General features: G+C 40.2%; 1 protein-coding gene across 6 annotated transcripts in view; it reads right to left on the bottom strand.

The window, feature by feature from the left end:
• Positions 1–4,297: 4,297 nt before the first annotated feature.
• LOC121294905 (AP-3 complex subunit beta-2-like) overlaps positions 4,298–21,806 on the bottom strand; it is a 59,909-nt gene continuing 42,400 nt past the window's right edge. For 2 of the 6 annotated variants that reach the window (XM_041219090.1, XM_041219087.1), the window contains exons 16-27: positions 19,508–19,694; positions 18,050–18,180; positions 15,255–15,366; positions 14,539–14,701; positions 13,297–13,468; positions 13,018–13,084; positions 12,324–12,433; positions 11,461–11,692; positions 10,674–10,758; positions 10,484–10,581; positions 7,098–7,236; positions 4,299–6,104 (exon numbers count right to left, since the gene is read on the bottom strand). In XM_041219090.1, the coding sequence (XP_041075024.1) occupies positions 5,954–6,104; positions 7,098–7,236; positions 10,484–10,581; positions 10,674–10,758; positions 11,461–11,692; positions 12,324–12,433; positions 13,018–13,084; positions 13,297–13,468; positions 14,539–14,701; positions 15,255–15,366; positions 18,050–18,180; positions 19,508–19,694 (1,647 nt within the window). In that variant the 3' untranslated portion in view covers positions 4,299–5,953. Of the gene's footprint in view, positions 6,105–7,097; positions 7,237–10,483; positions 10,582–10,673; positions 10,759–11,460; positions 11,693–12,323; positions 12,434–13,017; positions 13,085–13,296; positions 13,469–14,538; positions 14,702–15,254; positions 15,367–16,667; positions 16,728–18,049; positions 18,181–19,507; positions 19,695–21,806 lie in introns of all 6 variants that reach the window. The other 4 variants (XM_041219086.1, XM_041219089.1, XM_041219088.1 and 1 more) reach the window with 4 other exon arrangements.

Here is a 21,806-nt window from a genome sequence, read left to right as displayed (position 1 = left end):
ATTCAACATGTTACATTTCTATTACTGATACACGTATGAGCCTACTTTTCTGTATATTATTATTATTATTATTATTATTATTATTATTATAGATTTTTTGATTATTATAATCAATATAGATTTTTTCACGTACTTATTTTAAAAACGTAGGAATACATTTACACTATGTTTTAAAATGATTACATATGCTTGTTTTTTTAAAGTGGATTCTACAGTATGTTAGGCCAACGAGACTGTGTGGCAAGCTTTTGCTCTTCATTTAAAATCTCAGGATAATTTAAGTATTCTACGTCGGGAATTAAAACAATGTAGCATGTCACTGTTTTTTGGACACGAATACCTGCGAGCATCTTGCATGGGCGTCATGTTGACAAATGGCATCGTCTCCTGGAGAAGGGCTGATCTTGAGAGAGGCACGTGCATTTACGTATTCCCGGTACAAACGCACGTCTTTTGCAACGAGAAGCGATTTAATGTGCGAGTCCATGTTGGCTCTTGGTTGTAAACGATAAACACCACTATGAAGTCTGCAGGACTGGAGTGACCAGCCCGTAGTTTCATTACCACGTCTAATTCTATCAGATACGTGGCCTGTAGAAATCTAGTAAAAACCATGTTCTACAGAATCGTTCCTAGAGTGATTCATCATTTTTGAGACCGTTCCAGGAGACGTCTGTAATCTGTGCAGTCATGAATCAGAAACACCTGCCAACCAAGCACTTCCTATAACGCTCTAGCAACTCAGAGTGGCTGTGTTGCCAATGGTTACTGAGACGGTGCAAGGTTTTATATATTACAGATGGTCAGGGATGAAAAGGTTTCCCAATAATTCCATCCCACCCACTGAATTATGTGAGGCAGACACATTACAGATTAAAATGCTCTGTTGCTGCTGAAAATGGACTGTATTACACTAATGCAAAAACATAACAATTTGAGTCAGGTAACTTTCTGTCTTTTTGAGAGTCAGTGTGTTTTATGCCCTAGGAAGTGTAGAAAAACAAGCTGTAGTTTCTATAGTGAAGAAAATGGTTCTTATTTTGCTTTTGTTTTATTCAGTGGGTTATTCTTAAACTCCATTGAACCATTCTGTAGTTCAGAACAACTCCCACGACAAATGGATATGAGCGAAAGTATTGAATTTAATGTGCCCCTGTTACAGCTCAGCTTCTCCTCAAACAATGGGACATGGAAACAGAGACATCTGTTTTGGAAAATTAAGTTTTGTTTGGGGGGGGGAGGGGCGGCATATTTCATTTGAACCACCTTATTCACAGCCTTTTTCATATGAACAGCCACATCAAAGTATTAATTTGCATGACCCCAGAGGAGTTATTTCAGAGTGCTTGGAATTGAAATGGACTTTCAGTAGAGAACACATTATGATATATTATTCTGCATGATACTGTTCTGGCACAGGGTCAATTCAAAGGTTACCTGAATATTACTGCTGATGAATTCAATTAAGTTTTCACGGTTGGTAAAGGATGATGAAGACCCACTTGTACTGTTGTCCTAATTTTTCCTACTTTGCATCGATTTTTTTTTTTTTTTTACTGTGGTCGGCACCTAAAAGCAATGTCACATATTTTAACACTGACCACGTTTCAGAATGTTGAACATACTGAAGGTAAGTTTAGGCACAATTCCCACCCAATTGACCCTTGTCTTGCACACTTAATTATATCATGTTTTACACTTTGCTCTGCTTTTACTATGTCATGACACAGTAAACAGGCTACAACTTTATATTTTAAAACATTAAAAAAATGGTTTGCATTATCATAATTTAGAAATACTTATAAAGTACATATAAAGATAAACTCACAATAAAAAAAGCATAAGCCTGCAGTGTGGTTTCAGCTTTTATTGATAGTTTTTTTTTTGTATAATAAATAAAGCTGTCACATTCAAACAACACATCATCACGTTTTACAACCAAACAGGAAGGAGGGGTAGACTGATACCTGCTACACCTGCTGTGCCGTGTGCATCAGTCAGCCTGTCAACATCAAGTCATTCGAAATTATCACCACACAAATGTCTTGACCTGACTCAAATGTTTGAAGTTTCCTAGTAGAATTTCATAAATTAGTATGTCTCATATATGTTACTGTCATGTGCATACAACTGACAATCTGAGCTAGCATTCAATTAAGATTCACGTATTCTGTATATAGCAAATGAAGCACCATAGAAACAAATTGCTTTCATGGCACTGTGGGCTGTAACTTAGTCCAGGCCTTGGTATACGTTTTTTCATCTTAAGCAATGCAGCCCAACGTTTTAGATCTGATTAGATGCAATTTGTATATTTGTGTTCTTAAAGTAATTTGAAATGAGTATAAGCAATGCTACACCACAGAATGAAATCCTCTTCAATAGCAATGCAATGGTTCTGTACTAAGGGGCTATGGTAACAGCTACACTGGTATGGTGAAATGGTGACATCACAATGGTATGAACAAACCCACCCTGGATGGTAAGCCCTGTATGACAGCAGTACCACAGTGTGTGCTTCAAATTGCTGGTAATTTTCTAATAACGATTTAGCATTCTTTTCAGGTTGATACATTGGGATCCCATTTTTTTTCTGTAAGGATAAATACAACAAATTGCATAAAATGAGTAAAGCACCACCCTTCCCTTTTTACATGTCATCATTCAATATTTGTGCCTTCTGATTTATTTAACATTATACAATAATTCATTGTAATTACTACCAGTGAACAAATCCACATATTCTGTTAAATTAATATATTCAGCATAGAAAAAGCTTGTTTGAATAATAATAATAATAATAATAATAATAATAATAATAATAATAATAATAATAAATAGCTACCATTAGCCACAAATGGTAAATCACGTTCATTTGAAAAATGTACAACAAAAAAATCATGTTTTTTTTTAATAGAGGATATATATATATACTAATATATATATATTATATTTATAGATATAGATATATATATAATAGCATCTAGTGAGCAGGAAGGAGGGAATTTCTTCTTTTTAAGAACGGAAAAGTGCAATTTGCACAAATTTAATGTTTATTGCACATTTGTTTAATTGTTTTATTATTAATTATCCCCTGCACCTGGTGATCATTGTAAATTGGAGCCAGGTGCAGGATATTTAAAGGAAGCAGCCAGTCTGTTCAGGGCTGCTGATGTGCTCTAGCATAGAAAAGAAAGGTTGTGTAAAAACTTTTTCAATCTGTGTTCAGCCTGTGTGTTTTTGTTTGTTTATGTGTCAGGTAAACGGCTTAGCTGTCCTGAGAGATAGTTTAGGTTCCTGTTTGTGTGCTTAGTTAGTGCTTGGAAAATGAGCTAGGTGTTTTGTTTATTTAGTTTTTGTGTCATTATTAAAAATAGCATGTCAGTGCTTGTAAAACTCTATTTCTGTTTCCTGGGTCTTGCATTGAAAGGGTCAACGAATGATCATGATTGCTGGCTTGGTTACTGTTTGTGTTGCTAATTTAGAAGTGAGGGGTCGCTATTATCTACCCCCCCTGCTCTCTCAACCCTAACATGCCCCCTGCAGTCCCTGTTTCCCCATACACTTAACAAAACCACAGTTTATCACAAGTGTACCAATTGATTAAAAAATTCAGACAATCAGGTATTGAGGTATTATTGTAAAGCCATTACACTTACAGCTATCGAAATTAAAGATAAATAAATACTGTACATATTTTCACAACCTATTTCATACACTAATACACACATGATTAAAACATTGTCATTATTATTAATCCTGTGCGTAACACTCCTCCACCCCCCTTCTTGTATATTGAATAGTTTGGTCCGGAATAAGCTCATCTCACTTGTCCTATTGCAGTCGATTAAGAGCGAATGAGACTGAGGTTTTGGAACAGAAGTGCATCTGTTTGCAAAAAAAAGATGTGCAAGGCCCAGGCATCCTTCATTTGTTTGTTGCGATTGACTTTTTTTTACATAAATGTTTAGCTAATTTTACTTACTTTCTTTCTGTGGGTCTAAAACTAAGTGTCCCAATTATTATATTTATTGTAAAATGTTGACATCTCAGCACAGCGTTTAATACAGGTTCTCTTCACCTCTCTACATTATTCAAACTCTTCCATTATTTATCTCTCAAGGGTTATTCTATTCTTTGCTTATCTGTATGGGTTATACACATGTATATCCATACATTAACAGGAGCAAAACAGTTCAAAATTCTGCACATGAAGTACAGAAGCAGTGCTCTCCCTGCTCAAGAGAGGTGGGGGGGCCAGCACTACAAGTGTATTATATATATATATATATATATATATATATATATATATATATATATATATATATATATATATATATATATAATTTTATTTATTTGCAGATTCTTGGTGTGGAAATGTGAAAAGGTTTTGAAAGGTGAAAGGTTTTGGTTGTTTCCTCTTTAAATGAATGGTGATTTCCAGGTTTGGTCAGCAGGGCTCCATACACTTTGGTAATCAACAAGGTGGTTGGTGGTATCAGTCTATCCCATTAATACAGGCTACATTCACGCTAGTCAGAAAGGAAACCAGGAACAATCGCAGAGGTGATTACACTAAACTCCTTCAGCTGTGACTAACATGCCCAATGCCTTTTTGCCTGGGAAAATAAACAATGTCAATGTGTACAATCAATGATGTGTTAAAGAAATCAAAATCATTGCCATTTCATTTTTGTTCTACTTGCTCTCTTTCTACAGTCATCAAACTTTAGAAAACATCTTCGAAGGGTGTAACATGTTTGCTATTTCCATGCTTTAAGAACATACGTATATGAATGAGCTCTCTTCACAAAGCTTTAACACATGGGTTGTTTAAAGAATGTTTTATTAAATATTTATTAAACTGTTCTTTACTGTTAATAAAACCAACGAGAGTCCCGAACAGTTTCATAAATATCAAACTCGATTTTACTCTAAAAACAGACTTCTTCAATAACTTGGCAGCCTAGATTGGTGATGTCTCGGTTGCCTGTAGTTCTGGGATTGGCCACGAGAGGCCAGTAAACCACCAGCTTTGGGTTGAGAAATTTCCAGTAATTATTACTTTGAGAAATACGTGAAATCAATTAGGAGCTGTGTTTATTCAATTAATGGAAAGATTTAAACAGGGGGAAAAGGGTCAGTCTGAGAACAGTAGTGTCAGTAAGAAGTGAGAGCCTGTGTGGTGTGAGTTTAGGTGTGAGACAACCTTGCTTTGGAAATATAAAGTGTGTGGACATTTATATGAATGGAGTGTAATTCCCAATGCGATAAACTTTCTGTTACCTTTGTTTTGAACACCTGTAGTTTATACTTTGTTTTTCTAAATAAAGCTAGACATTTCTTTGTTCTTGTACAAGATCATGTAAATGAGTTCAAGCTTTGTGAACAGAGATATCAATCACAATGCTACGCATGAAAAGTGGCTGACACTTCCCGGTACCTAATCAATTTAAGTGCTGTAGTACAAACTCAGTAGAATGGTGAAGCTTCAATCACACCTACAGCAAAGGTACCAGTTTATCTATAACCTTAAATTTGAATGAATTCCATATTCTGAATTAATATTAATCATGACAATTAAAGGGGTACCATGTTATTGTATCTAAGAGGTCATACATTTGATTTTAAAGCAATGGTTAGCTCTCCTATAATAAATAAAAAAAAAACATGGCTTCACAAAATAGATGAACCATATTCACCATATATTCAAAATATATATGGAAATGCTTGGAGCTCCATTTGTACACATCTTGCAAACCCGTTGCCATCTAATTCTGCAAACATGTTATGCAAGCAAGAGCCTCAAGTATTCTGCAAACATCACTCATTCTCCCATGGCCAAGACAAGCATGGATTTCTGGCTGAAGGAGAGACTTGGGGAAAGGGACAGGGGTATTACAGCAGATTGGTGCAGTCTAAGGAGGTGGTACAGCTAAAAGTCGCAGTCCCATCACTGTGATAGGGCCTGAAGAATGTCCTTCACCAGCATGGTGCCAATCACCATTTTCTCACAGTTCACTGTCAGCTGGGCTGCCATGCCCTCTTTCGTCACCACGGTAACCAACACCAAGCTGCCACTGGTCACCGTCTTAGCAGCAAATCTAGAAAAGAATGTTTGAAGAACATCAGGTATGGGTGGATAGAAAGATAGGACACCAGCCTCTTTACTTATTATTCATTTATATAAGAGGAGAGTTGAATTCTTTGGTGTTGGTTCATTTTAAACTTCCATGGCTGAAACGTCTGTGTATTCAAATGTATCTGTTCACTATCATTGACCAAAGCTTTCAGGACACAAGCTTCCTCCCTCAATGAAAGCCGCTTCTCCCTATGCCACTCCATATAGACATGCTCTTTCTTTCTCCTTGCAGCACTGTAAGTTATAAACACCAGCTTCAAACTCTATCCAGGAAGCATAGAGAAATGCTATGTTTGTTACATTAATAGCATTTTACAGAAAACACCTATAGAGCTGATATATTATAATTTGTTTTCAAATGGTTAAAGCCCATTGTGGCAGGACATGGCCCTGCCTGTAAATAGTGTTTTGTGGTGTTTTGATGGTGGTTGGCAGAGATGGGGTTAATTTCCTATCCCTGCCAAAAACATGTGAGAATGTGGGTGGAGCCACATAGGACATAAGGGGAAAGAAATCCTTTGGGGTGGTGTGCAAAGGAGGATATTGGTGAGTGGTTTTGTGACTGTGCGTCTACATTTTTATACCTGTAAAGTTCAGTGAATACTCTGCCCAGCCTGAACAGTTCTGTGTTTGTTTAAACCTTTATTTTGTCTGTGTGCCTTTTTGTTTTGTATTTTGTGTTACTACTTGTTTTTTTAAAGTGCGCTGATGCTCTTAAACTGCAGCTTCACACCCATCTTGAAAACAGCTGCATAAAAGTGTATTTTGAAAACTGTTACCAGTATAAAGCATAATTTGGAAAACACTACCAGTAGCAAAAAACAACTTAAGCAGTTAATTGATTGTTTTAGAACTTATCAGACAAATGTGGTCAAACGTTCCACTCATTTTAAAGAGCTCATATTGAACAATTGAACAGTGAACAATTACACGGTCAAGTGGCCTGTCTACTGACCTGTACTCTCTGTCTGACCCGCAGGGCACCCGGCTCAGGTTGGCAGTCGAGGTCACTCTCTGGACGATAGCGTGGTCACTCTGGCATTTCTCTCCCAGGGTCAGCTTCTCACTGATCTCATTCATTCCCATCAGATGACCTACAGAGAGTGGCAAAGACCAGAGTTTATGACACGTGTTTCTAACATAGCCTAGCAGCGGACATGAGGTCGAGTTGGGATATTGGGGTCGATTGCATTAGAAAGGTAAAGTATCACGTGATGAAATATGCATCAAATATGAGGTGCTGTACACATTGGTCAGATAGCCAACTCCAGGATCATTACTGGGTAAAATGGACCTGAAACTTACTAATGGGTCAATCTGATCAACTATGCCATGTTAAGCCACAGTTGGATTTAATTCCAGCATTTTACAGCACTGGAGAATCACCCTGCATTTGATCAGCCACCTATCCAAAGTAGTTGATGTATTCCAGGTGGAGCTAAAAGAGCTGGTCTGTGTCTAATGGAACCCAAAGTAAAGCACAGTTGTGTTTGGGGGGCCTTTTTATGTAATTCAAGGTCCATTATAATAGACAGGGTTTTCTCAAATACTGAATCTATTGATACATGAGAAATTACCTTCAGTAAAAAAGTCAATACTTAGTAACACTTAATTTATATCTAAATGTATTTATTCAATGCATTTCAGTGCACCTATGTTGTCTTTATGAACCTTTTATTTACCAGAAACCTGGTGTTGTTTGCTGATGTCTGGACATCGTTAGTCAGTGTTTTAAAATGGCTCCTTTCCAATTCAAAGCAATACTTGATAGCTGTGCACCATCATTTCTGAATCTTACTGCACAATGCCAGCGAACAGGGCCTGGAGACTTGGGACAAGAGCTTTCCCTGCCAATGATTTACTGCGAAGCCTGGAATGTGATCTGCCAGCCAAATGAGACCTCCAGCACCATGGATTCAGAGCCCCACTGCTGCGCAAGTGCATTACACATACTAGGAAAACAACTACTACTACCACTATCTTATCTGCAAATACCATTTCATTCAGATACTTCCTTTCAAGTAGCTTTGAATGTCATTTGAATGGACTTGTTACAGTTCTGTTATTATGTTCTTCTGAGGTTTACTGTCATTCTGAGTGGTTCTCTGCGTCTTTGCTCCAATACAGAGTATTACTTTTCTTTATGAGTCTGTATCTGAGTTTGCCTAGTATTGAACAGACTTGCTCATACCATTCAAGTTCATGTAACAATAGAAACATACATACTGAAAACGAGCAGAGCTGAAAGTTGCCATTGTCACATGGTTTGAATGGAATAAGGAAGTCTTTTCAGGTAAATTCGAAGCAAGAGTCAGGCAAAGACAGATATAATATTGGACCAGTAGAACCCTGACCCACTCAGAACGACTGCAAGCCCTGAACGATGGGAATACAAACCACAGTACTGCCTCTGTTGGACCTGCTGTAATACTTGTGATATTCAGCGAGGGGTCAACTTTCATTAAAACAGGCAATAGTTGAAGGTTCTGCTAAAAGCCACAGGACACACTGCTAGGACAGTGTTAGGGGAGGTAAGACAGACGACTAACAGAATGCATCTGTCAGAACAACTTACCCATACTCAACTTTGTTAGCTGCTCTAAGGGATAGGAAATACAAAATGAAATGAACGGTATAAACAGTGTAAAAAGATCACTTTCCATCCTTTTTAACAACACAGCATTAATCAAGGAACCTTTTCCTTCTGTTCTGGAGATGGCCAATACCAGGGTTGGACAAATAATTGAAAATACCTGCCATATGTAGCTCATACTTGTATGTAACTTGGTTATCCCTGCTATGTTAATGGGACTCCTAACCCTCACTGTATTGTTTACTATAGGAAAGCTGCATCTCCCTGTTGTCATTTCATTCGCTGATGTTTCGGAAAGAAATGAGATGACCAGTGGAACAATCACATCTCACGACAATTTGAACAGTTTATGAAATGGTCACATTGTATCAACATTGTCATGGCAGGTGTTTCTAAACTGCAATCCTAAAAGTAAAGCAAAACATTTCTTATCTGTAACCAACCTTATATTGATGCATTGCCCATTATTCCTGCCACAATGAGCAAAAGTTAACATTTATTAAACAAAAAATGCCCCTGAAAAGAAAGCATGACCCTTTGAGCCATATGTTCAAAGCCTTTACTGCAGTCTTTAACTAACTCCAATTTTTTGAACGAGGTGAAACACGTGTTCATTTTACAAAACTAGAACCAAACAACTAAGTTATACATTTCAAATCCTCTTGAGCATTCTCAATGTGTTTTCTTTTTCATTTTCTAACTCTAACATGATTTTATTTTCCTTTAAATGAAGGACACGCTTTTAAAATATGTCCTTGTAACAGGGAGAGATCTGTGCTGACTCTGCTGGCGTGTTCACGGGCTGCAGGAAGAGGGCGTCAGTCGCCCAACAACCGCCTGTGAGTCATGGCAGTGACACGGGGAGGTGGGAAAGTGGGTGTGTGGACTTTCCCCCTCTCTGAATGGCTGAGAGGCGGGTCTTGGGTGATTGTTGGTCCTATAAAATAACGCTCTGTTGTTTCCTCAGGTCTGCCCACTTAGACGCGCCAAGAGTGCGGAAGCTTTGATTCAGGACCGGGAATCAGCCGGGAGGAAAATAAAGATTCACAGCGAGACAGAGAGAGCGGGGAATCCTTGGGCAGACCCCGGCGTATTGTAAAAGAGCAGGCTAGATAGCCGATAGAATAGGACGGTGATCCGGGTCGTGCGGGTAGCGGCGACTGGGATAACGCTGCCAAGTGCAGCACCTTTTATTTGTAGTTTTATTACTGTTTTATTTTCTCTTGTTCTTTTTGCCTTCTGTTTTCATTATTATTTCTTTGAGCACCTGCGAGTGCACTTGCTGTTCGTGTACCAGCTGTGGTATTTCCGTGGTGCTGTCTATCATCGTTGATAGGCAGCCCACGGTCAACAGTGCCCTCTGCCGGAGAAAAATAAGAACCGGTCCAAAATAAAACTGGGCACCTGTGTGGTGTTTCCAAGTACACCTGTCTGTCTCCTGGTCAGTGAATTACCCACACCCCTTCCACAGTCCTTTTGCAGCGGAAAATGTGAGATCTACGCAACGATGGGAATACATGTCCCGTAGGATTTACTGGAATTATCTATGTACTTTTACACCTGGGTGGCCTTAAAATGAACCGCCCATTGCAGTACATAAGTACAAATGGGGACTGTACAAATGTAGCCTTAATTGTAAAGCGGTCTTGCAGTATGGTTTTCTATTGCAAGTTCCCACAACAATTTGTGTGGTGCAAAAAAGTGTGCGTGTTTAATTTCCGGGCAGCTATTTCCATGGCAATGCTCACCTTGTTCTTTCTTGAACTCGCTTTCACTCATGAACGCAGGCATCATCAGCTCACCCACTGGTGGCTGGATTGAGACATAGAACTTGCGGGTTTGGGTGCTGCAAAGGAGACAACGAAAACACACACATTATACAAAGCACAGAGAATGTCCTTGCAGGGGTTCAAGTTCCACACAGGAAGTGCTACTTACCACAGCTGGAAGTTAGCAGCCTGCGTGGAGTCACAGAAATCAATTCCCATGATGACAGTCACTGTTTCACCAGGAGCCAGGACCTCTGCAGGCAAACAGCAGTGCTGTTACAGTAACAATACACAGAGCGCCCAAAAAGACTATGTTGTGATATACTGGTTTACTAGTGTACAGGTAGAAACTGTGCTTTATTATTTTGTATTTCACGTCTGGATGTATTCAGAGTCAATTGTACTACCAATGGCTTGATGTCTTTCAGTGAAGTGAAGCTAACCTGCGCTTGTATCATACAGCCAAATAAATATGGGACTTTGCCTTTGGATTTATTTCAATCAAATACTATTAAGATTGAAGAGCTGCCCCGACACAAATACTCTTCCCAACACAATCAGAAAGCAAACTAAGATAAACATTTAAAGGTAAACTAATCAAGGCAGCAGCTGAGCGTTTGTCTCATTGACTTTGTTTCTTAGTTTTAACTGAGTTTTATGGATGACAAACATTCAAAACTACACGCTTCTTACACTGCTGAAAATTACAGCAACTGCCGAAAGAGCAGGCACTTAAAATCACATTCATGGTTTACAGCAAATGCATTTTGGAGAGCACACAACAATCAGTTGACTTGAATAGTTTTTTTTTTTGGATCAGCTTAACTGGCTCCTCGACCAGTAAACCCACCAGTGCTGACCAGCACACACCAGTGCCGATCACTGCAGGAATTTCCACCACAGCAGACCCTACTATACAAAGTAGAGGTATCCCTCATTAGCGCTGTCTTACTCACCGATCTCAGGGAACTCCTGCATCCTCATGCCTGACATGAGCTTGGGCTCCTGGATGCGCAGGCTCTTGGCCTCGGTGTCTGTGTTGTTGCTGAACTGGATCTGCACTGCCACCATGTGCGGGTCGAGGCTGCAGGGCTGGCGGCTGAAGCAGTACTCCACCGCCAGGCCCTCCCCAGTGATGCGGTGCAGAAGCTCGTAGGTCTTCACGGAGCTGAACGAGGGGCTGATCATCTGAAGAGCACACAGAAGAAGAACACAGGGAATGCTGGGAATGAGGCTAACTTGCTAACACACCATCTGATGGAATCTAATGTCATAGGGCACAGATACTTAATTAATTACATTTTTTATTTATTGTTACCAAGACTGTTAAACTACTAGAAACTGTTTGTCTTTGACATATTCATTAATGGCTAATGTTCACAAAATGCTTTTATTTCATGTGTTTTCTTCAATGGTCTTATATTAAGCATCTGGTGCCAATGCTTTTGTCTGTGGCTGTACAATACTTAAATAAAAAGACAAGGAGGAAGAAAACAAAAAAAAGATTTGTTCTATGTGCTTGACATCCACTGGGGGCAGTGCTGCAGGGCGACAGGTTAACGGTTACACTTCAGTGTACCAGCTGAAACAACACGTTTCAGAGAGCTATTTAGTTTTGAATCTAAAAAAGTCACAATTTAACACAACGGGATTCTAAACAAGAAGAAGAAGAATACATGAGTCAAGGTAACTGTGATAATTCAGACCCGTAGCAGCTCTCCAACCTGTAGTATCACAATCACTATATAATCAGCAATCAATGTATAATCCCATGCTGGATGCAGTTCATCTGTCACTGGCCAGGCTGCAGTTCACTCACCGTCGGGGAGAGGGCGCTGTCGGTCAGGGACAGCCCTTGCAAGTCAGTGGCCAAGCTGTTGGACACAATGTTGTTGACGGGGGTCACCTGAGGGGATGGGGTGGGGATGACTGACCACAAGACAACAGGAGAGGCTTTAGCATACAGGCTAACAGAGATTCACAGTCTACAACACAGTATATGAAACCTGCCCCACACTGCACAGTACAGTGCATACACAGCGCTGTTACTGTTTTATATGTTTTCTTGCTGTTTTTTTAATTAAAGCTTTTGACTTTTATAACATGTGACTGACTTGCTGGATCTATGGGCATAATTATTAGCAAGCGCAAATTTGCACACACCCTTCTTCTTATTGATTACACATATATAATATGTTACAGACCAGGGATTTCAATATATATTTAATAAATCCTAAAAACGTATGAATAATATATATTTTTTGTGTGACTTTTACTCAATGTATATGCATAAATCATACATGGTTGTTTGGTATGGCATGTCAAAGACAAGCCCAGGGAGTTTTCAATGGATAATATTAGCTGTACATATATCTCATGATTTTCATTTACTGACCAGCAGTGATTAACATTCCTCTAGAGTAATTTAGCACCAATACCTAACGTATGCAGTACGCTCCAGTCTCAGCCCCACTAGTTAATACATTCATTTCACAGTCAGACGAGTTACTCACAGTCATCCAAGTCAAGGAGGGAGACCTCTTTTTTGGGTTCTTTAGGAGCCAGTTTGGAAAGTGAAATCTGGAAGAGACCGTCTATTTTAATAATGATCTGAACAGTGACTATTTATTTAAAAATAACACTTACTAGGAAATGAAAGCGAGCAAGCGATTTAAAACACATATCATACATATCTATTGATCTAGTACAGATTTTCCAATGTTTTTTGTTTACGTGATGTTCATTTCTACAGCACTTTCCAGGTATTTGGAAAAGCTGTGGCTAGATCTGACCTTCTTCTTCTTCTTCTTGGTCTCGGGCTCAGACTCCGATTCCTCTTCTGACTCGGACTCGGAGGAGCTGCTTTCAGAGGAGCTCTCCTCCTCTTCCTCAGATGAAGACTCAGAGTTCGCGTTCCTCTCCTTCCTCTTCCTCACGCTCTTCTCCTCCTCTCCACTCTGCTCACTGAGAACAAGAGTTTCACTGCATTTACAGCTGTTCACTTACAGAACAACTTAGTATGGGGATGAAACAGCAGTAATGTTATCTAAAGTATTATTGATTAGGTTCCCTTGGTATTTTTCTGTCTCAGTCATCACAGCCTGGTGACTGTTTAAGTTTAAAGCACCAATGTAGCCTCAATAGAGCTCTCAGAATCATGTCTTACCTACATCCAGTACGTAAGAGTGCAACTATTAACCTGCCCCCCCTGCTACACTCAGTAAAATACTACACTGAATCAATGGTGTAGGCAAGATAAATCACATGATGCACATCTCCCCCACAACGTTCTGATTCAGTCAGTAGTCCTCTTGATGCAGAAAAGAGCATTAGGAATGTCTTTTTATAGGAGCTACTTCTTTAAGGACGCTAAAAATGCTGATGAAAACAACAGCAACACCGCATCAACCATGAACGTGGACACAAACACAAACGGAAAGCTGAAACGAAACGTCTAGCTGTTACTAAAGATAAAAAGTGAACTTGTATAATAATCCTTGTTTAAGAAAATCTATACTTTAGTGGTGTTCTGGTACCATCCGATTTAGGACTACACCACTGGCAGGGGGACAGGTTAATGGTTACACTCTGGTGTACCAGATGTACTTAGAGGTTAGCCATGATTCTGAGAGCTCTATAGGGATTTTACTCAAACATACCAATTGAATCTTTTGTGTGAAAAATGACAAGCCAGAAATACATTATACATGTGATGCTCAATATGACTGTGACATGTTGAAGTCTGTGACATGTTTTCCTGAGCTAAAACAGAGCTTGCATATGGTATTCACTGCAGGGAGTAGCAAGAAGACAGCTGTTTATCACAAGGTTACAGAATGGCCAAAGAGCTTCAAGGAGGGAGAAACAATGTTGCAGTACCTTAGTTAATGTAAACAAACAGGTACGCCAACAATGTCTGGATTCTGACGAAGCAGAGTGTACAGAAGGCAAAGCAACAATGGAAGAGTCTGGTAAACATTCACACAGGACTTATACTGGTGGTTATCCTGCAGGAGTTTCCTATAAATAGTCACCTTTCTGCGCTCTCCGGAAGGGTTTTCCTGACTTTAATCTTTTCAGGCTTCTTCTTTTTCTCTTTCTCAGACTCGGAGCCCTCGTCGCTCTCCTCGCTGCCTGATCCAGAGCCGCCCTCCTCGCTCCCACTGCCGCCTTCACTCTCCAACTCCAGCTCTGACTCTACAGCGCAATCACAAACACAGCACTCAACCTCCAGCACTCAGCCCCCAGCCCCCAGCACAGCCCCCAGCACAGCATTCAGCTCACAGCCCCCCCCCCCAATCGAGTCACAGCCCCCAGCACAGCCCCCAGCACAGCACTCAGCTCACAGCCCCCCATAGCTCCCAGGGTCAGCCCCCCAGCACAGCACTCAACCTCCAGCACTCAGCCCCCAGCCCCCATTCACTGCTTATAATAAAATACAATCCAATTGTTGATTTACCATTGGAGACAGTAGTATAGGAAAGACAGCTCTACTTAAAACTGCAGATTATAAACTAATCTAACATGCTCATATGTATATATAAGCCCATGTGTTCAGTATAAGACACAGGAGTCTGTTTTAATGATGTAAAAAAGAAACCAGATTTTTTTGTAAAACCCTGGATTAATGTAGTTAAAGAGCAGCAGCCCATTGATTTCTGGTATATAGTTTTGCTTTGGAACACCCAAATACGTTGTTTACAAATGCTGTGTTATCCATAGTTTACAACAGGGAGTCAGTGATGGTTACCGCTGTCTGCAGATTCAGTGGGTCCAGACCCTCCCTCAGAATCAGAGTAGAATGGCTTCTCCACTTTCTCCTTGCGCTTCTCGCGGCTGCTGCACTTGGTCCATTCAGGAACCTGGAGGGTGGGGATGAGCAACATTTACTTTCAAGGAACCAAAAGTCAAGTAAAATAACACTAGTCATTAACTACTGTAGTTTAACAATCAAATTATGTTTCTGGTGTGCTACTGCACACATTCCCCAACCCTCCCCTCAGACACTGACTGACTAACTGTGTGACCTTTGTTTGGCAAGTCACCTGACCACTGCGCCTCACTTCCATCGGCTGCAAAAATGAATGGAAATGCTTATGAAATTCCTTGATTATGACGACGAAGAGACAACAGTAAAAATGACTCTCCCTGATGTATTACAAATGTTAAGACACAAGACTTTCCCATGCACTTGTTATTAAAGATGCTTGTCTCCATCCTAACCTTGGTAGACAAATGCCTCTAGTTTAATGATCTAAACAGGGCTGTTATTTAAATCATTTAAGAGTATTTCTATTCCATAATGAAGAGTGGCTCTTGAGACATGCACAGTGAACAGCACTGCATTCAACGAGAGATGCACTAAATTAAATCGGGAGACTAGAACATAGAAAAGTACCATTGCACAGAAGTGGGATCCTGCCACTATACAAAGCGTGCAGCTTACTGCATGAATTCGGTATTCAAAGCATGTTACGAGATCTGGACACAGGCTGGTGAGCATCTGACTCTCAGTTGAGTATATATGGAATAATCAAGTAGCAACACCTGGTTACCAAGGGAATATTTACACATGGACAGCATTAGCAAAACATCTCCGTTATGGAACTTCAGCTATGAGAAACAAGGCTTGCCTGAGTAAGATCTACTTGATCTGTGACACGGGTTTCATTCAAGGCTGCAGTATATCTGTACAGGTACAATTACACATTCAGAACTATAACTGCACGGTCAAGGGTATATTTACAGTCTGAGTTGGATGAGTGTCATTGAATAGCTGAAACTGGTTTGTATAAAACTACATTAATACAGCATGCTTATCTCAGATGGAAATTGCATCACATTAGGAGTAGCTATACTGTTTAATTCTCATTTAACTATAATATAAGGGCGATGTACAGTATCTGCTTGCATCAAGCAGCACCCTATACAATATCTACAACACATTTATTATAAAATTGAGCGATATTGAGAATTGTAATGTACACATAACTGAACTGGGTTGGATCAGCTTTCCTATGAATAGTTTCTAATATTAAATCACTGGTGTATTTGCATCCCCTGTATGAACTGAAATGTGAGCCCTTCCTCTTCTCTACACTAGCGTGGACAGCAGTAACTAGACAGAAAAGCACACTGCACAGCACCCAGCACTCAGAGGCACCTCTCGCCAGTCTCCTAACAAGCCGATCCGTCCCTCGCTCGGCGAGATCACTTCATCTAGCTGCGGGCCAGGGTAGAAAGACACCCAATCAGATCAATGCAAGTAAAAGTGCTTACTTATCCTATCACCTATCATTTAACCACTTACATGTGGTCAGAATATTACAGGAAACTTCAACAAACATCATATTCTATCTATGGAGGCTTTTATATATGTAAAAACACACACTACATTTTACAGTTCCTTATTTGAACTTCCCTTTTCGTAAGTATGTTTCCAGGAGTCTTTGCTCAGGACACCTCCGAACCTATCCTTTGTGCTTCTTTCCAGCCTTGGTCTACCCCTTATCAATCCAGGTTTATAATACGCTACAATGATAAGACACTAAATCACAATCTTCAATTGTAGCATAAGACACACTAGTAATCCACTGCAGTACCAGTCAGTATAGATCCATGGATGAAATGTGCTTCTAATGCACTGTACTGCCATTGATGGCAATGCTGTATGTGCTAATGGTTCTGCACGAGTCTGGAAAGAAGCATATGGGTTCTCCAAAGACCAGCCATTGACTATAGAGTGTGTCTGGAAACAGTGCTTACAAAAGAGAAACCAGTATCAGAAAACATACTGATATTGAATTGAGTGGCTACAGGGACAAAACCTCAGCGATAAAGACTAAGTTTGGGACTTTTATTTAATTTTATGAGTGGTTTCCCATATAAAAAAGAACATTTCCTATAGTATATACTATATTATAGTATATTGTATATTATGCAAAAGTGTTTTGTGACAGTACTATAGAATTGTTTTATATGGGTGAAACAATAGACAGGCTTTTTACTTCCAAAAGACTCCAATTGTGGGGTTTGTGAAGTGAAGGTGATTGAATGGGGCGGAATGCGGAACACCACCTGACCTCCTGAGAGCTCAGCTGGTGGAACTCTGGACTCCTGGGTTCAAATCCAACACAGGTCTGTTCAGTATTTTAATGCACCAACAAACTGGGATTTTTTTGGGTGAATATTTGAACTGGGGACAACGGCACCATCAGACACGGTGTTCTACAAGCAAGCATAGCTCAGCCCTCAAAGCCATTCAGTGCAGTACCTCTCAGACAGAATTGTGCCAAACTGTTTGGTGGTTTTATGGACTGAAGTCCACTGGGGTCTAGTTTGAAAACCATTTCACTTACGACTTGAACCCAGAACCCAGAGCATTCAGAACTTTGCCCACCTATGGTCTTGACATTGTACCAACAAACATTTTTTTTTTTACCAAACCAAAGCGTTTATTGGTAGCTGAGGCGACAAGCAAGGTATTCCTATTGAATAGCCTCGGCAGTCCTTATCACTATCTATTACTGATTCCACGGCACGCACAGCCTCCTTCACCTCCACGTTGCGCACTGATGGGTCGGGGGCCATGTCTGGCCAGGCGGGCAGCTCTTGATAGCCAGTGGCCTTGGCGTTCAACAGGTGGGAGAGTGAGCCAAGCTGGAAGTGGTCCCGGTCTTCAGCGTGAAACAGAGAAGAATAAACTCAGCTTAGGTGAGATAAAAAAAAGTAATTTAATAGCAACATTTCTCTGTTTCTTTATTTTAATGCCGGTATGGCTTCACATTTTTAAACAATTTGAAAAAAAGGTAATCCCCCTTTTTAATAATGTTTGCTTCTTGGGCAATAACAGCTCTTAAGTATTTTGTAACATATTAACTGTTGCAAACAATGGCACGGCGATTTCGATTGCAGCGTCAAACAGAAGCAATCTGGTTTCAAGGGAAGCTTGTCCTGCTGCAATGCCACTGTCCTTTGGGGAATATAAGAGCAGCTTGAATGATCAAGTTAACTACTGCATCTTTCCTGTTCATTTACCACTCATTTTCTGTCTTAGTCATCACATCCTGGCGACTTTTTAAATTGCTTAAGTTCTCCAGTAGCCCCAGTCCATATCTTCTGCCTCATGTCCTGTTTCCATTGCCTGTCGCTCCCAGCAACAGCTGCCGACGGCAACAAAACAGGGTGTTTCCACTGTCCTCCCGAGCAGCTGAGGGCTGCTATCTGGTCAGGTTTGTATCTCATACTCGACATACAGCCAAGCTGTTTGCAAAGGAAGTGCATCATCAAACAGTCAGGAGGTGTTTAAGCTCTTCGTATACGGCCATGACGAAACATGGAACTTTACATATAAAAACTAAGAGATGTTAGGCAAAAAAAAAAAAAAAAAAGTAGCAGCATAGGGTTTTAAGTCCTTTTCTTTCTGATGCATTTTTGTTTTACCTTTAGCGACGTGAAGCCTTTATTTTTAAAAGAGAACACATAAACTTAAAGAAGCTAAAAGAAAAAATGAGTAGGCTGTCTAAAATTGTAATTAAAAAAGCAATGAAAGTTCTTTCAATTTCGGCTTCCACTGCTCGGACTGCTTTGTTCTAAACACGGTGTTACCACCCGTTTCTTTAAAATACAATATGATCCCACAATCCCTCAGTGACCTTTGACACATGGCAAGAATTTCCGAGGTTGGCCAGGTAAGCATTGAAATGCTCTTCTGATTTCGGTGGCTAGCGGTGGACAGCTGGAGCCTGTTCAGCTTGCACACCAGTGTAATCACTAACCTGTCCCCCTGCAGCCCTCTTCCAGGAGGTGTTGACTGAACATGTTATACAAAGCAAATGCAAACATTACGATAACTATGGTATTTCATACCCGTACCATCTTTAAACAGAGAAGTCCTAATGTCTTAGTCTTAAAAGATTGGAATAGTGCACAAATCAAGGTATTTTAGAGTTAAATTGAACTGAATTGTGGGAGACTGCATGTTTTAAGATTGGTCTCCTGTACCTTTAAAGGGCGATTCAAAGACAGGTGCTGGCTTCAGGGCCAGGAAGAGCTTCTTGGCGTACTTGCTGAGGACCCCGCTCTTCTCTGTGGGGACGATCAGCTGCCGGATGAAGCGCGCTCGGTCTCTGATGTCATAGTTCTGGTCGTACTTGGCCAGGTTGAGAACATACTGGGTCAGGAGTTTGGTCTGGGGGAGAAGAACGACGTTAGAGCTATCAGGAACATAAAAAACCTGATCACTATGACAGAGGGACAGATGCCTTTATATATCCCCAATTTCTGATTCTCTTATACTAAAGTGTGTACAGATACAAATGGAGTAAGTGCTTTGCTAGATACGGTGCCTATAGTAAGTATTCACCCCCTTAGACGTCTTTCAGTTTGTTGTGTTACAATCTGAAATCTTGATACATTTAAATGGGATTATTTTTCCTTTGATTTACACAACTACAACACTTTGAAGAAACAAGTGAATTTTTATTGTGAAACAACAATTAATGAAAAATAAAAAAAAAACTGAAATGTCTTGGTTAGATAAGTATTCACCCCCCTGAGTCAATACTTGGTAGAACCACCTTTGGCAGGAATTACAGCTGTGAGTCTTTTGGGGTAAGTCTCTACCAGGTTTGCACATCTGGATCATGAAATATTCGCCGATTCTTCTTGGCAAAATTGTTCAAGCTCTGTCAAGTTGGATGGGGATCGTTGGTGGACAACAATCTTCAAGTCTTGCCACAGATTCTCAATCAGATTCAAGTCTGGGCTTTGATTGGGCCACTCTAGGATTGTTCACTTTATTGTTTTTAAGCCACTCCAGTGTCGCTTGGGCTGTGTGCTTGGGGTCATTGTCCTGCTGAAAGGAGAATCTCTGTCCCAGTCTTAGATCTTTTGCAGACTGAATCAGGTTTTCCTCAAGGATTTGCCTGTATTTAGCTCCAGCAATTTTGCCCTCTATCCTGACAAGCTTCCCAGTCCCTGCCGATGAAAAGCATCCCCATAGCATGATGCTGCCACCACCATGCTTCACAGTAGGGATGGTGTTACCTGGGTGATGTGCTGTGTTGGGTTTGCGCCAGACAAAACGTTTTGCATTTAGGCCAAATAGTTCAATTTTTGTTTCAATGGACCACATAATCTTTTCCCACATCTTTTCAGAGTCTCCCACATGCCTTTTTGCAAATTCCAAGCAGGATTTTCATGGGCTTTTTTCAGAAATGGCTTCCTTCTTGCCACTCTTCCATACACGCCAGATTTGTGGAGTACCTGAGCTACTGTTAATACATGGACAGTTTGTCATATCTCAGCCATAGAACATTGTAGGTCTTTCACAGTTGTCATTGGCCTCTTGGTGGCTTCTCTGACCAATGAACTTCTTACCCGGTTGCTCAGTTTGGGAGGAGGGCCTGCTCTAAGCAGATTCTGGGTGGTGCCGTATACCTTCCACTTCTTAATGATTGACTTGACTGGGCTCCAAGGGATACTCAATGCATTTGAAATCTTTTTATACCCCTCCCCTGATCTGTGCCTTTCCACAACTTTATCCCAGAGTTGTTTTGAAAGCCCCTTGGTCTTCATGGTAGTATCTTTGCTTTGAATGCACTACCCACCTGTTGGACCTTACAGAGACAGGTGTATTTAATCTGAAATCATGTGAACCACTTTTATTGCACACAGATGGACTTCTTTTAACTCATGTGAATTCTGAAGGCAGTTGGTTGCACCCGAGCTTATTTAGGAGTGTCACAGCAAAGGGAGTGAATTCTTATCTAATGAAGACTTTTCAGGTTTTTATTTTTAATTGATTTGTTTTTTCACCCCCCCCCCCCCCCCCCCCACATTTTTTCACACATTGAAAGTGTTGAGTAGATTGTGTAAATCAAAGGAAACAAAAATCCAATTTAAATGCATCAAGATTTCAGGTTGTAACACAACAAACTGTGAAAATGTCCAAGGGGGGTGAATACTTACTGTAGGCACTGTACACTGGCAGTCAAAATGATGATGTCACTAGCCTTGAAACAGAATAACTAGGGATATGACTGAATAGCTAATCACCTCCTCTTTAAATATATACAAAGGATTTACTGAACACTTGTTCTTTATTTTACCCCAAAACAGTGACCATTTCTGCAATGCTTATGGAGAAGAATGATACTGCATTAATACCAGAAGGGCCTTAGCAAGTTTCATCACAACTGGACAATCAGTTTGCTATGCAAAACTCTAAAATGAAAGTTGTTTTGATATGATTCATGTTTTTGTAATAGTAAATAGTTGGTGCAGCCCCCCAGCTCCACAT

This window comes from Polyodon spathula, chromosome 19 (assembly GCF_017654505.1).
Source record: "Polyodon spathula isolate WHYD16114869_AA chromosome 19, ASM1765450v1, whole genome shotgun sequence".
NCBI classification, from domain to species: Eukaryota; Metazoa; Chordata; class Actinopteri; order Acipenseriformes; family Polyodontidae; genus Polyodon; species Polyodon spathula.
Note: the sequence above shows the minus strand (reverse complement) of the source record. Positions and strands in the feature narration are given on the sequence as shown.